Below are 14,619 nucleotides of genomic sequence, written 5' to 3' on the forward strand. Positions count from 1 at the left end.
TTTTATGTCTTGTTTGTTTTTTTTTAATCAATTTTAATAAAAGCTCTTAAATTAGGATATCTAAAGCAAAATAAAACACGTTATACCTAATTACGAAATACGTCATGTCTTTTTTGCTCTACAGTAGTGTCTCATTAGTATTAGTTGCATAATCCATGCACTTTTAAATAAATCAGTCATTCAAATTTATTAAAAATATACCTTCTGCTATATTTATACGTATGTCCACATGTCTGCCTCCGCCATTAAAAAAGCAAAGCCGCAGACGGAAGGTATCTCTCAAACACCGTATAAAAGAGAAAATCTATAATTGTTCAGAATCCGTTAATTCCCTTGCGTTTTTCACATTCGCCCCCTCCTCCCCCCAGCGATTGAATCTTAGGGGAGGAACTTTTAATTAATTTAATTAATTATCAATTTAACAAACATTGGTTAAATTCTTCGACCAACTACATTATACGTTCAGTGGTTGGAAGTACTGTGAGGTTTTAGATTCGATGCCTGGAGATGTCTATCTAGCTTTTTTTATCTAAGTACTAGATAAATTATATGTATAAACATTTAATACCTATAGGTTTGAATTCATGAGGTATTCCGTCTGATTTCCGACTTATTTAAACAATGATATATGAAAGGTTTTTGGCATTCAATTAATGATAGAATCAGCATGTGATCGTCTAATAAATTTTAACCTATTACTATCCTAAAACGAGTCTTCTTTCCCTAATGAGAGAGAGGTTAAGCCTTCAGTACATAAGGGCCTTAATGATGAAAATATACATGTTTACTATAAACAAATAAGTTTGTTTTCTCAATGGTTGAAATATCAAATCGTCTATCGAAAGATAGCAAGTTCGATTTATTATATTTTATCAAAATTTTCCTGTTTTCAGATTCCGTTCACATTATCTTTGTTTTTCTTTTTCATTTATTCTTTTTTAACATAAAATCGTCTATATTTTATAAAATATAGCTTTTACGGGTTGTTTGTATTTTGTTTGGAGAGCTTTTTCCTTATAAAGTTTGTTATAAGTATAAAAAGTTATTTACATGAGGTGGTCATATTTAAGAGGACTTTGGATATATTCCTTGATTTGTGAATATGGCTTGATAGTTTAGAACAAAAAGGGAAAACAGCAACCTTATATTTAATTGATCCTGGGACCCGATAGTTCAATGGCGTGCTTACAGCTCCTGAACTTTCAAGGTGTCTAGCAATTATATTAGTGTATTTAAAGGTCTTTACTAGATTTTAAACATGGTAATTTTCTATGTTAAAATAAAAAGTACATGAGTTTTCATATAACCTATGACAAAAAGATTTTAGCATAGCCTTACAGAAGTCGTATGCTAATAAGTTAACTTTTAATGCATGACTGTATTTGTTTCAGTCATCATTATTGCAAATCAACTTTGATTGACAATTAAAATCAATTAAGTTTGACAGATAAACATACATTATTTATATTAACAAATAACCACAGATATACCCCAAAAACCTTGGTAAGTATCGAAATAACTTATAGCTGAAGTGACAACTATTAGATAGAAGCAGATTAATCGCTATCGGCCAGCAAACTCACTTAGCCAATCAATCTTTAATTTCGCTTGCAATAAATCAATAAATTCGCCATTAATTTTCGCGTACCACAGTCTTGGAGGCTGCTAAATAATGGATGGCCATCAGCTTTCATTAGCGCCGAGCGGGGGCGCCACTGGCGACCGGCCGCCGGGCGCCGTCCGACATATCCCGATCAATACCGTACAAGCGTACCAACGTTTCACGACTCCACCCGAACACAAACGAGCCAATACGAAGACGCCCGAACGCCCCCGGAAAACCCCGAGCGCGCGCCGCACATGACAAATGTCACTGTGATACGGCTCTGCAGCCTTCAGGCCTCCCTGAAAACTGTGAAAATTTATAAGAAAAGTGCATGTTATCGTTACGTGTGGTTGACTGAGTGTGACACAGTATACCTAGTGGTTGTAGTCAGTGAAAACTTGTTGAAACATTGTGTGTTTTGTGAGTATTTGACAGTTGCCTGTCGACAGTACTTCGATCCATATTTTCTTTTAATGCGTCAGTTTTGAGACCTTGTAAGCTAAGGCTGGGCTTTCGTTATCTAAGCCGTCAGTCTCCGTAAGTTTGTCTGCCAGCCTTTTCAGGGCTTTTCTGTGAAAATTGTTCCGTGCAGTGCAGGCCCTGAAAAACTTTTCGAAAAGGTATTTTTTGACAGTAGCTGGTAGTGAGTAAGGTAGATTATTGACGTAAGCCTTCTTTTAAGGCTTCTAGTGTGTGTTTTATAGTGACGAAGGGCTTAAATAACGTCTAAGAAAAGATATTAATACAATTACAGGGAGGTAGTTGTTGCGCATGCTCCGAATAGATACAACCGCTTTGCGTCATACGTGTTTTTATCTTAAAATACTTAAGAATATTATTCAATTATTATTAGAAAAGTATTCAATAAAACAATTGACAGTTAATAGTCTTTCTAGAGTAGTAGTATTTTTTTTTCATAAATATTTATTCAGACATCTGACAGCCAGTATTTCATGTCATTAGCAACAGTGTAGATGCTATTAAATAAAATAAATTATTAAATTAGATTCTGAATGTTTTTCTGTTCTGTGTATTTAATAGAGCTACCTTAAAATCGTAGACCAGTAGCAAATGCTAGATTTAGCTAGAAAAAAAAATGATATGCATAATCTTTAGTCGGAATTAACTTAACATAGAACAGCATCTATTTTGTAGCGCCTCGAGCGACCTTGACCAATTTACATAAAAGCCTGCGGGAGGCGTTGCAGTAGCGGAAACACAACCAGTTAACAAAGACCCCTTTGAATGTTCACTTTACCTGTACAAGGCCTTGTTTTCTAACGACAGCGCGGGGCGGGGGAGCTCTCTATTCATTGGACGACAGTAGCTGTCAAAGTGACAGTTGAAAGCTCGCAGCGGGTGTGAAAAGGATGGACATGGAAATAGAACGATAGTTTTAAATATTTGATTATAGAATCGATGTTTTTAATTTTTTAAATTGATAGGTTATACTGCCAGTTTTGTAAGGATGTTTTTTGATACTTGTGTGGTAGTATAATAATATGTGGAAATATAATCTTGATATTTTGGTACCGCTAGTAAATTGTGTTGACCTGTTGATAGGTCGAGTGTGAATCACGATTACAGTTAGTGTATTGATATGCGATTTGATGTTTTTTGAGGTTATTTGCTCAGCCACTTGATATTATGGAAGTATTTGGTAAATAAATTTAATTAAATGTAGGTTATCATTTATTTTAATTGAAAAAGGGTTGATCATAATTATGTGGAAGTCGAAACTATTTAAAATATTTTTTATTCTGTTTTATTATGTTTTGCACGTTTGAAGTAAACAAAAATTAGATGTATAATTTGGATAAATATTGTTAGAAGTAGAGCAAAGCATTATCACGACATAATATTACAAAAAATAAATAGTATTAATATTTCATATTTATGTTACTTCCAAATAAGAGTAATTGGAAAGCTTTGCCCATCAGTGGGACATATTTCCCAAAATTTACATATCAACGAGAATATTCATCACAGCACCCACACTTGACCTTAAGCGGAAGTACTCCAAATTGACCATAAACATAGTCAAGGGCCACAGATGGCCCTATCGCTCTAATCATGGTGAATTAATCACGGACGCAAATTAACGCGTGGTGACCCTACGCGACAACAAGACAAACAACTTTCCAAGCAGCATGTATGTGTGTACAGGGTGTTGTTCAATGTGGTGAAGTGGTTAAAGTGGTTCTGCTGCTGAAATAGGCGAGGAGGTTCGATTTTTACAAAAGAAATGTATTTTGTATGACCCATAAAATGTTAGCTTGCGAGTCTGGTTGTAATTGTTCTACCTGTATGTTAATAAATCCCTATACATAAGATATTTTTTATTGCGGTATTCATATTTTTTAAATATATACCTTAACTATAGGATATAGGAAAGCTTTCTATGTGCCTAATTTTTTTCAAGGTCATGTTATTCAGGGTATAAGTTTTAATAGTTAAATTCGGTTCATACTTAATTACAAAAAAAGTAACCAAAGACCGTTTCTCTAAATCCGTTATGAACTACAGCATAATAAACTACTGTTCTGACTAAAGCATGTCACCTTACTGTTCAATTAAACAAACATCCTATACATAATGTACTGTACATAAACTACACAAAATATGTATGTATATAACGAGGTATCGATGTATGACCTCTGTCCTCTCAGAGACGCTGACTGACGGTACGCGCTTTACGCGTTAGATTAGGGTAAGGTGCCTAGTTGTCGGCCTTTTGAATAAAAATAAATAAATTGATTTATTTAATTACTTTCTTACTGCTGGGCAAGAGTCTTCTCCCGGAATAAGGAAAGGTCCGAAAATCAATGCCAACGTTAACGAAAAATTCAAGTTAATACAGTATTTTACCAACCAACCAAATTTATTGGCTAATGATAGTTTTACGATGCCCCTGCTTGTAGGTGCAAAGATACGAATTTACTCTATAACCCTTGCAAAAAAAAATTGTTATCTTTCAGGCAATTACTTATTCATTTTTATAAACAATAAAATGTACAAAGTATTTTATAATATGCTAAGCTATGTTTTAAGGTATACGATTAGATAGGGTATAGAAACCACATTTTACAAGTAGTAGTCCAACATCCGAAAACAGCGTACCTCACCTCAATCACAAATGAATTACGTACAATAAATTATTTCCTACATGTTTGATTTTTAAAGTTGGCAGCAGTGGGTGCGCCGCCGCGCCGGCGCAGTCGAGAAAGTTAAACTAAACATACCGTACCGAAACTTTTATACGCATCTATACGTTTTATAATCTAAAGAATTGGCTAATACGAAATATTTACATATAAATTATTGATTTTATTCCAAAAGAAATAGAAAATATTATTTATTTTATGTTTCTTTGTCGTTATGTAAGTTTGTAGGCGTGTGAATCACAGATAATGTTTAATTTCACCCGCGACACTTAAAATGTCTGCTTGTCAAATTGACTAAGTAGGTAAATGGTATTTTATGTCATCAATGCTGAGAGGTCATTTTAGTAGCGGGATAACAATTCCTTGAGTGGTAATTATGTATAGTTTTAGGGGAATTTAAACCTAGGATTTCGTTTCAGGTCTGATATTTGTATGTTTTCGTTCCCAACCCGCACTTGGTCTGCGTAGTGGACTCAAGGGTTAAACCATGCCTCATTACGGGAGGAGACCCTTGCCCAGCAGTGGGACATTCATGGGTTTAATTTATTTATTTATGTTTTCGTATCATTTACTCAAAGGTTTATAATTACAGTCTTTAATTTCAGTTTTTGGTCAAGAAGTAAATCACAACCTGTTGAATCGTCATCCTCATCAGCCTGCTAAGGTCTACTGCTGGTCATATACCTATTCCAAACTGTCAATCTATTCCACATATGAATAATGTTCAAAAATGTCCAAAAGCCTCCTTATAGTTTTAATATCACCACAATACAATTTATGACAAATTTAACACAAATATTAAATTTACTGCTAGGAATGGTCAAAATTATGGTCACACTTTAAAAAAATCGGTGTCATGACCTTTCCCCTCGTAGGTGCTTAGCCATTAAGCAGGTATAATGTAATTGGTTAGATATATTTGTCCTCTCATAAATGTATGTTTCTTAGAATTCAATATCAAAACAATATACATATATGTATAAAATCACGCCTGTTATATCGAAGGTGTAGATAGAGGTGTATAAAAATAAATCCGTGTAGCCATTTACACTTTATAGTATAACATGTTGTAACATAGGGCAAGCTGGCTATTTACAAGACACGTTACCAAACTCAAAGCTTCTACTGAAAATAATTTAATATTAATTAGAAAATACCAGTATGACTTTGTTGAACCTGGAAATCGAAACCGAGACCTTGTGATGAACTGTCAAATTCACTATTGCCGTCAGCATTATATTTAACTTATATATTTCTTCATTCATATACAAATAGACTCGAAAAGAATACTCATTCCTGAACATTACTTAACACTTGAACCCACTACTCCAAGGTGACAGGAGACTTCCTTAACTACTGCGTCATACATATTCTCAATGAGATAAAACTTCGATATTTTAATTCAATATGATTATGGGAATCCACGTGACGAATTTACTTGTTGATTTTATAATACATAATGTATGTAAGATACATATGTTAATATAGCATTTTAGGAGTTTTTTGACCTTTCCTGCACACACCTGATAAGGAAATGAATTAAAACAATAATGACAGTGGAAATACCTGTCAAAAAATACGTTTAGATAAAAGTAACTCTTAAGGAAAAATCATTGCAAACTGCACCTTGAAAAGTTTCATATTCTTACCAGTAACAAAGTTGAAGTTGAAAGTTGAAAACTCAATTTTATTTACATCATTAAAATTTTCAGGCAATTTCTGTCTTTTTTGAGTCCAGTCAGTGATAGTCTTTTGGCTTTCATAATCTAGTTTAGTTAATCTTGAATAAGTTTGGTTTCCAAATTCTATGCAGCATCAACATCGGTAGCATCTGAGCACTAAAAGGGCACATCTTTATTATCCAAATGTCGTTTAGAAATATCGATATAAAAAATGTAAAGAAACTATCATATCTGTTGATAATTTCACCAACTAATTATTTTTTATCAGTTCAATAATTTACATAAGTAAATATTTCAGTGTATTTCTCAATCATCATATTTGTACGTGTGCGGGCTGCACAAGAAGCATTCCTCCTATATCTAAGTGTAATCATTATAGTAGAGACTATAATGATTACAGCCGTTTTAATTAAGAGTAATTAAAACGGCTAATCAGAAATGATGAAACTTACTTACAAGTAGTATGGATTCTCGTAAAAGCATGCTAGCTGTGAGGTTTTGAATTCGATTCCTGAGTCAGGAAAATAATTAGTAGCTCGATTAGAAAATTTTTACGTTAACTTAGTGTTTGACAATGGACAGTTAAAAAAAAAGGAAAATACTTTCGTTCAGGTGCAATGATCTTAAAAACTAGACGTAGATATTAAATAATATCTTAACATAGTTTGTAGGCTATTGTTAATGCCTGTTTTAGTTTTCTTTCTCTTCTCTCGCAGGGTTTGAAGTTATTGAATACATTACCCTTACAATTCCCACTATACACCAATGACAATCTCTATCAATAAAATTTACAAAAAATTTATCACCTTATTTTTTTTGACCCATGACTGTCCCACGGCCGGGCAATGGTTTCCAAAACAATTACTTCAGTAACTTCGAACCCTGTATATCATCCATTAGTGTCACAATATTATTGTAATATATAACTGTTGTATATAAACAGAACGGCGGCGGTGCCGTGGCGGGCATGCGCCGTCGCCGCTGAGGGATGAGCGCGGCGCGCGCGCCGGAACCCCGCGAACCACCGCGCCACCCCCACCGCACGCACCAACAGGTAACTAGTGACTAATTAATAACTAATTTATACTAATTACTGTTATGGTGACTGTTTTTATTGGAAGGGTAATGGACAGCCTAGTGTCGATGTGGTTGCTTTTGATATTGCTTAACGGTAGTTATAAGATGCCCAATTCAAGTATTACTAAGTGGACTTCCATCAGCGGAATGACCGTGCCAAGGGTTGATAAACTCACATATCGTTTACCGACCAGTGAGCGCAACTAGCGATGACCGTATAGTATGATTAACTGTGATAGATACTTTTCGTAGCTTTTAGCAAGTGTAGCGTGATCCCATCTGATTGATTTTCTCAGAATAGTACGATTGAAATTTTTCAGAGATTGTGCGCTGTTGAATTCAATGACATTGAGCAATTAGATCGGGATATGACCATTTAAATCTTTTACTGGGTATTACAGAAGTTTAACTATCGATTTTTAATATTTTCACTCTTTTAATAGCCCATGAAACAGTCACCATATCAAATAGTAATTTAAACTTTCATACAAGAATATACTTTAAGTATTACCTATTATTATAAGCTCGATGTATTCTAAGGATACATTTCGGTAGGCTAGATATAAGCTATATATATTCCACTTTATACTTATTTGTTAAGCAACTTGAATTATTATGAACCTGACTAAAAGACAACAGATTTTTATAACATGGATATAATTGTTTGATCTATACGGCACTTAAGCCGACGTAGGCTGAAAGTCGTAAAATCTAACATTTTATTGTAAAGTACTTTTCTTCAACGATTAAACAAACCTAAACACAAGATCTGCTATTTATTTAGTAACAATATTTTGAAAACTTATTTAAAATTATGAAACCATAAAAATTAATCAACAATTAACTAATTCAACAAATCAATCTGTAATATTACTAGGAATCAAAACATCATCAAAACAGTTACAGCAATACAAAAACAATATGAACAAACATTAGCACACAATGACTATTTCTACAAAAGGATTGCTCTAACAAAAAGGACCTTAACTTATATATTAAGAAAGTAGTATTTATAAACGTAACTAATTTTGTGATTCTAACCACGTTAAACTTACGAACTTGAAGAAATAATAATGCAGATTCATAACTTTTATTTTTTTATGTAGCATGTTTAATATATAATAGGATACGGGAATTAACGAAATCTCGCATTTTACCTTAAAATGCCTAACGTTTCGGTGACTACGACGAGTACAACCTGCGCCAAAACGTTATTATTATATTCATTGAGTAAATAAACGTATATAACTAACTATTCCAAAAGCTTTATTCAAACTTTTGAGGATTATATACTTTATGAAATCTTTCGCTTTATTAATAGACAGCGATGATTCAGAAGCCGTCTCGGTGACCCATTTGTGTCATTGGTCATTATTTGCTACTCAGATGATAGTTGACCATGAAGAAGGCAAACATCACGAAGAACACCTCTTTACCTCAATGTACCTGAAAATAGAATAGTCACCTTTAATTCGAAAGTTTACAGGGAAAAATACTGTCTTACGAGTTTGTTTGTCGTATCGTATGTCAAAGCTGTTCAAGCCGCCCCAGAGGCCTTTGACGTGGCTTAACGACTGTTATCTTAGTAGACAACAGCCGGGACCGACTTTTTACGTGCCCTGCGGAGAATACCACTATGCGGTCACCCATCTATGGAATGACCTCGCCAAAGGTTGCTTAACCCACAGATCGTTTACCGACCGGCGAGCGCAACTGGCTATGGTTACAAATAAACAAAAAGAATACAGACCCATATATATTTTTGGTGAAAGCAATTTTCCCCATTTTAGTATATTTAACAGTGATCATAAACATTTTGCTGAGTCACCATTACCAAAAAAAATCAACAATTAATAATCACGTGAGTCGGATAGACAAACATAGTGGGCTATTATCAGAATGTACGACAAATGCAATTACACTGTGACTTTTTGCGGGAGCATTGTTTTGTACCAGGGGTTGTCAACATTTTTAGTATGGGAGACCTTTTCGTATTGAATATTTTAGACCGCCAGAGATTTGATTGGCCCATAACAGGATATATTGTAATTACGTAATTTTATTAAAACTACTTTTCTACAGCAAGCTTTCGGTAGCAAGACATACTAAAGACGACGTAATTCTGTACAGCAGAAAATTTCTCAAATGGGAATATAAGTATAGTACCTAAATGTGTGCTAAAGAAACTAGACGTAAAGGAGCTCTTTTGTCTTCTTAGTTTTGCACTCATAACAATTATTGTCTCTTATTGTAATTGGCCATTGTTTGCTAGTCTTGAGTCAAACAAGTAAAGTTCTTGACAAGTATGTAGATATATTTGCATTTATCTGATAGTGAATTGACAAAAAGGATTTACTGTCATATAAATGGAAATTCTGGGAGAGGATGAAATAAATAAATGATTACAAATAAGTACCTATTGCTACTTGGTATTCTTTAATAGCTAGCTTTCTACCAGAAAAGAACACAGTTCGTAGTGCACAAAATTGACATGTCAAAAATATGAAGCCCAATTTCAACTTCTATTTCATCTTTCCATGCATTCTCGAAGAGGCTAATTTCGTGTATGACCTAGTCTATGCCCCAATGGTTGCAGACCACTGTTTTTTTCACAAAACACAATTACAGTGAGGTTTCGCAGAATTGGCACGCGCGACCAAATACCGTATCTAAATTGGTGGCCGCACGCGATTTCAATCCGTTCCGTTTGTTTTAATTGACAAACGGATTTACAATTACAGTTGTACGGTATAAATGTTTGGGTTATTTAGTGGCCATTTCGCGACACCCACACTCTTAAGGCCGAGGCTTGTTAGAAAGATAAGTATTGGGAAATCTGAATTAAAGGCATACGTTTTGTTTTTGGAAATTGGAAGTTTAATTTGGGAGAGTGTAAAATCTTGATTCTAAAACATTTTTATTTTGACATAAGTCATTTTATATAGAAGTTTCGAGATTTGCCATCTTTTTTGACTCTGTATACTTTTCGAGTATGTTTGTATCTTCATCCTTTTTTAGTTCTTAGTTTTCTATAAAGTACTCTTCTGGATTTTTATCCATACATCTAATGATCTAGTCTTTACTCTTAATATTACTCACTACATAATTGTGCCAGTCTGTTTCTTCTAGTACTTGTTGACGTCATTATGATATTTGTATCGAGAATTGATATTTAATCTAGTCTTGACTAGGTCTTAGTGCTTCAAAACTAAAAATAGTCTTGACCTTAGGTCATGTATGTAGCCCTAATTGTACCAAATAAATTGTGTGAATGAAGCACACGCACACACACAAATATTAACGTAAACTCATACAAGTTTTATATGTGTGAGTAACAGCGCGAAAGTTTGCACTTTTTATTATAATATACATATTTCTTCGCTATATCGATTTTAGGCCCATTAATAATATTGTTTCTCGATTTTATTGAAAATATATTAATTTTATACATTTTGATCGTTTATTACTTGACGTAGAATTATTGAGAGATTTATAATAGTAGTCTTTTAAGAAATAGGAAGTTAGCAAGTGATTTATGTAAGTAATTTTGGGTCAGAAATAAGCGGTTTCGTTATCAGTAGTATTAAGCCATCAAAATAATTAATTATGGAAAATAGTTATATAAATCAAAGTACCCCGTAATTATTTTGTGTGATTTTTAATGCCACTGTGTAAGACGAAATTGAAATTTAATTATAATGATTACATGTTAGAATTTTAAGTGAAACTACTATAATATTAGTGCGGTATTTTGGGTTTCGAGTGGCTTGATAGTAGTTATTAAAATTGTTAAGCATAGATAAGTAAGACTTCTGATAACATAATTATGATATCAATCAATAAACCTATATTATTCAACTTTCATATAAAAATATTTAAAGATTTCTCAATACATTTTAAACAAAAATCCGTTATATATCAAAAATATAAAATATATATGTAGCTAAAATGTAGGCATTTTGAAATAACAATAATGGCGCCAGTTAAAAAGATAAAATGTAAACAATTTCTATTTAATTCTATCTAATTTATTTACAGTCTTGTTCATTATGATATATGGACACGAAGTAATTATCATATTTCTAAATAATAGACGTTTTACATCGAATTCGTATACATTGTGTAGAAAAAGTGACATAAATCACGAAGCCCAGTTAGAATTTCAACCAACTTGTTTTTTTTTGTTAATGGCCAATGCAAAATGACCACAGTATATTAATGATTTTTATTACTGGTTGGGAAATAATGTGTTTTTGTGTGTGGTATAATGCATTTGTTGTTTTTTGTGAAGTATTTAGTGAAAGGAACAAACAATAGCAAGACTATTTAGTTTCCTATTTTTTAAATTAAATATGTTTGTATTAAAATGCACGTTTTTAAGTTGAATATACTAAAAGTACTTTTTAATAACTCGTATTTTGTCATTTGGGAAAAAATATTATGTCTAACAGATGAGCACGATGATTTTCGCACACATACACACACACACACACAATGATTTGATACAATTTTGCCTAGGTTTTTAAGTACAGTATTATTAAATGCAGACATAACTAGATATTATTTAATTGTATAACTGCTTTACTTCACAGGTGTTCTCGAGTTTTTCGCAGGTCAGGAATTATCCATTTTGTAAAATTCCAAACCTAATTTTCAATCAGGAATTCTGAAAGAATAACGGGCCAAAATACCTGTAGTTTTCTACAAGTATAACACCTATCAATGATTCGACTAATCGTTAGACGGTCATCGCCTTAAGCGATCGCGTCAATATTTCTATACCGGCAATTAAGTACAATCCTTACACAGTGCGTATTTGTATAATTGTTATAATGTCCACTACGACACGTAAGGTGAATACCATAATTGTGTTAGTTCATTTATATCGACACCGTTTTAGATTACTCATTCATTTATTATTCTTGGATTATTTGAAGATGTATTTAAAGATAACTGCGTATAAGGCTTATTTGTTGCCAAAACTTAGAAGATGTTTTGCAATGAATTTAGACGTGAAGTCATGAAAGGCATTTCAAAGCTATCAATTTGAGGCAGTAGTCTTAGCTTGAGATCCTTTAGGGTATATTGTATTGAATATTATAATATAACCATTTTTTCCTTATCTTTATTAACTTGTCCGAGGAGACGATCGATCGAATCGACTCGCCTTGGAGTGGAATAGTCACGACTTGAAATCACTAAGACGCACTAGATTACTAAGACTTATTGGATACTGAATTGCAATCACGTCGGCTGCAATTTTCAGAAAACCTTAAACCGAAAAAATAAATATGCCTTTACTTTCGTATTATATGCATTCAAGTCAACGCATTACTTCACCATACATTAATTCATACTTAAAACCAGCTTTACGAAATTCTTCAAAAGACATTGTTTTATCCAAACACATTTTATCATTCGATATAAACCAACTTTCTCGTCTATATATTATCTAAATCTACGGAATAATTGGAAGGTTATCGTACAGACGTATGCCTTATCTCACTGTTTAAGTAATGGGTTTTAATGAACCGTGTTCTATGGGACTTTTGTGTAACGGTAGCTTGGATTAGTGGAGTTTTATAATGTAAATTGTTAGAGACTGTGCATACGTCATCATTTTTATAGAGATGTTGCATGATATATTTGTAGTTTTTTAACGTTGTATTAGCACGTTTAGTTATATTATTTTGGAATTACCGGTTTATGTTCTTGGTCTACTGTGGAAAGTAAAATATGTTGATTTTTTCTACGAAAAAATTGTAGTCTTTATGAAGGAAAGATCCTGAGAAAGAGAATAAGAGCAAGAGTGTGTGAAAAGTCATAGAGTCTGCTTTATGGTAAGAGATTGAAATGTACTTGGAGTATGTTGCTATTTCCAATTAGGGTCTATTGGCACATTATATCACTTTAGTAGTTTGGAAGAATGATTCTTCGTTAGTCATTTTACAGTTACCAGTATTTAATTTTATCCTCAAACTATTTGAACTATCATAGTTTCGTACTCGTTCAAACCTGTTATCTTCAATCGGTGTCGATGACATCTAACACAGACACCATAAACTCGTACGTACAAGGATATATCAAAACATTAACTACTAGCAACAATGAGCTTTTTATTCAAATCAACTTATTCAAATAAACATGTTCTTAATCCTACAAGTGGTTTAGGCGCATTAGGGCTAATTCTCATTATGGCTACTTCTCACTTGGGCTACTTCTCAATAGGGCAACTTCTCAATAGGGCAACTTCTCATTTGGGCTACTTCTCGTTAGGGCTACTTCTCAAAATTGGGGAATGTTTATTGAAATAAATGCTGTCTTTATGTACATATAATATAACATGTTTATTCATTCATAAGAGATTAATGACATTATTATAAGAATAAATCAACATTAATTGAACCAATGTAATTGGTAAGTATACAATGTTATAAGATTACTTCTTGTAATTACTTTAGTCTGGTTTGAAACTAACATTTATTTATAACATACACAAATCAATAGTTAAAGGATATGTAATATTATGTAAACATTACTCGGTGTCACTTCTTTTAATTACTTGAATTTCAATAAAATCAACATAAATCCACACAATAATCAACAAACAATATTAATTAGGTATATATTTATAGAAGCATAATATCCTTCAACTATTGATTTGTGTATGTTATAAATAAATGTTAGTTTCAAACCAGACTAAAGTAATTACAAGAAGTAATCTTATAACATTGTATACTTACCAATTACATTGGTTCAATTAATGTTGATTTATTCTTATAATAATGTCATTAATCTCTTATGAATGAATAAACATGTTGTATTATATGTACATAAAGACAGCATTTATTTCAATAAACATTCCCCAATTTTGAGAAGTAGCCCTAACGAGAAGTAGCCCAAGTGAGAAGTTGCCCTATTGAGAAGTAGCCCAAGTGAGAAGTAGCCATAATGAGAATTAGCCCTAATGCGCCTAAACCCTACAAGTGTTCTACGAAAACATTCAAAGACGATCCAATTAGTTTTTCATATACATACGTTAATTATTGCCCGCTCCCCCCCTGCGTGGTGCGGGGCGCGCGGGGGGACG

The 14,619-nt window shown here is 33.0% G+C and overlaps 1 protein-coding gene across 14 annotated transcripts in view; it reads left to right on the plus strand.

The window, feature by feature from the left end:
- The first annotated feature begins 1,850 nt into the window (after nucleotides 1-1,850).
- The window catches only part of Ca-beta (Calcium channel protein beta subunit), a 183,626-nt gene continuing 170,857 nt past the window's right edge, over nucleotides 1,851-14,619 (plus strand). For 4 of the 14 annotated variants that reach the window (XM_076136681.1, XM_076136684.1, XM_076136682.1 and 1 more), the window contains exons 1-2: nucleotides 1,852-2,226; nucleotides 7,396-7,506. In XM_076136681.1, the coding sequence (XP_075992796.1) occupies nucleotides 7,441-7,506 (66 nt within the window). In that variant the 5' untranslated portion in view covers nucleotides 1,852-2,226; nucleotides 7,396-7,440. Of the gene's footprint in view, nucleotides 2,227-7,395; nucleotides 7,507-14,619 lie in introns of those variants that run through there. The other 10 variants (XM_076136685.1, XM_076136678.1, XM_076136686.1 and 7 more) reach the window with 7 other exon arrangements.

The sequence above is a fragment of the Anticarsia gemmatalis genome, chromosome 3 (assembly GCF_050436995.1).
Source record: "Anticarsia gemmatalis isolate Benzon Research Colony breed Stoneville strain chromosome 3, ilAntGemm2 primary, whole genome shotgun sequence".
NCBI classification, from domain to species: Eukaryota; Metazoa; Arthropoda; class Insecta; order Lepidoptera; family Erebidae; genus Anticarsia; species Anticarsia gemmatalis.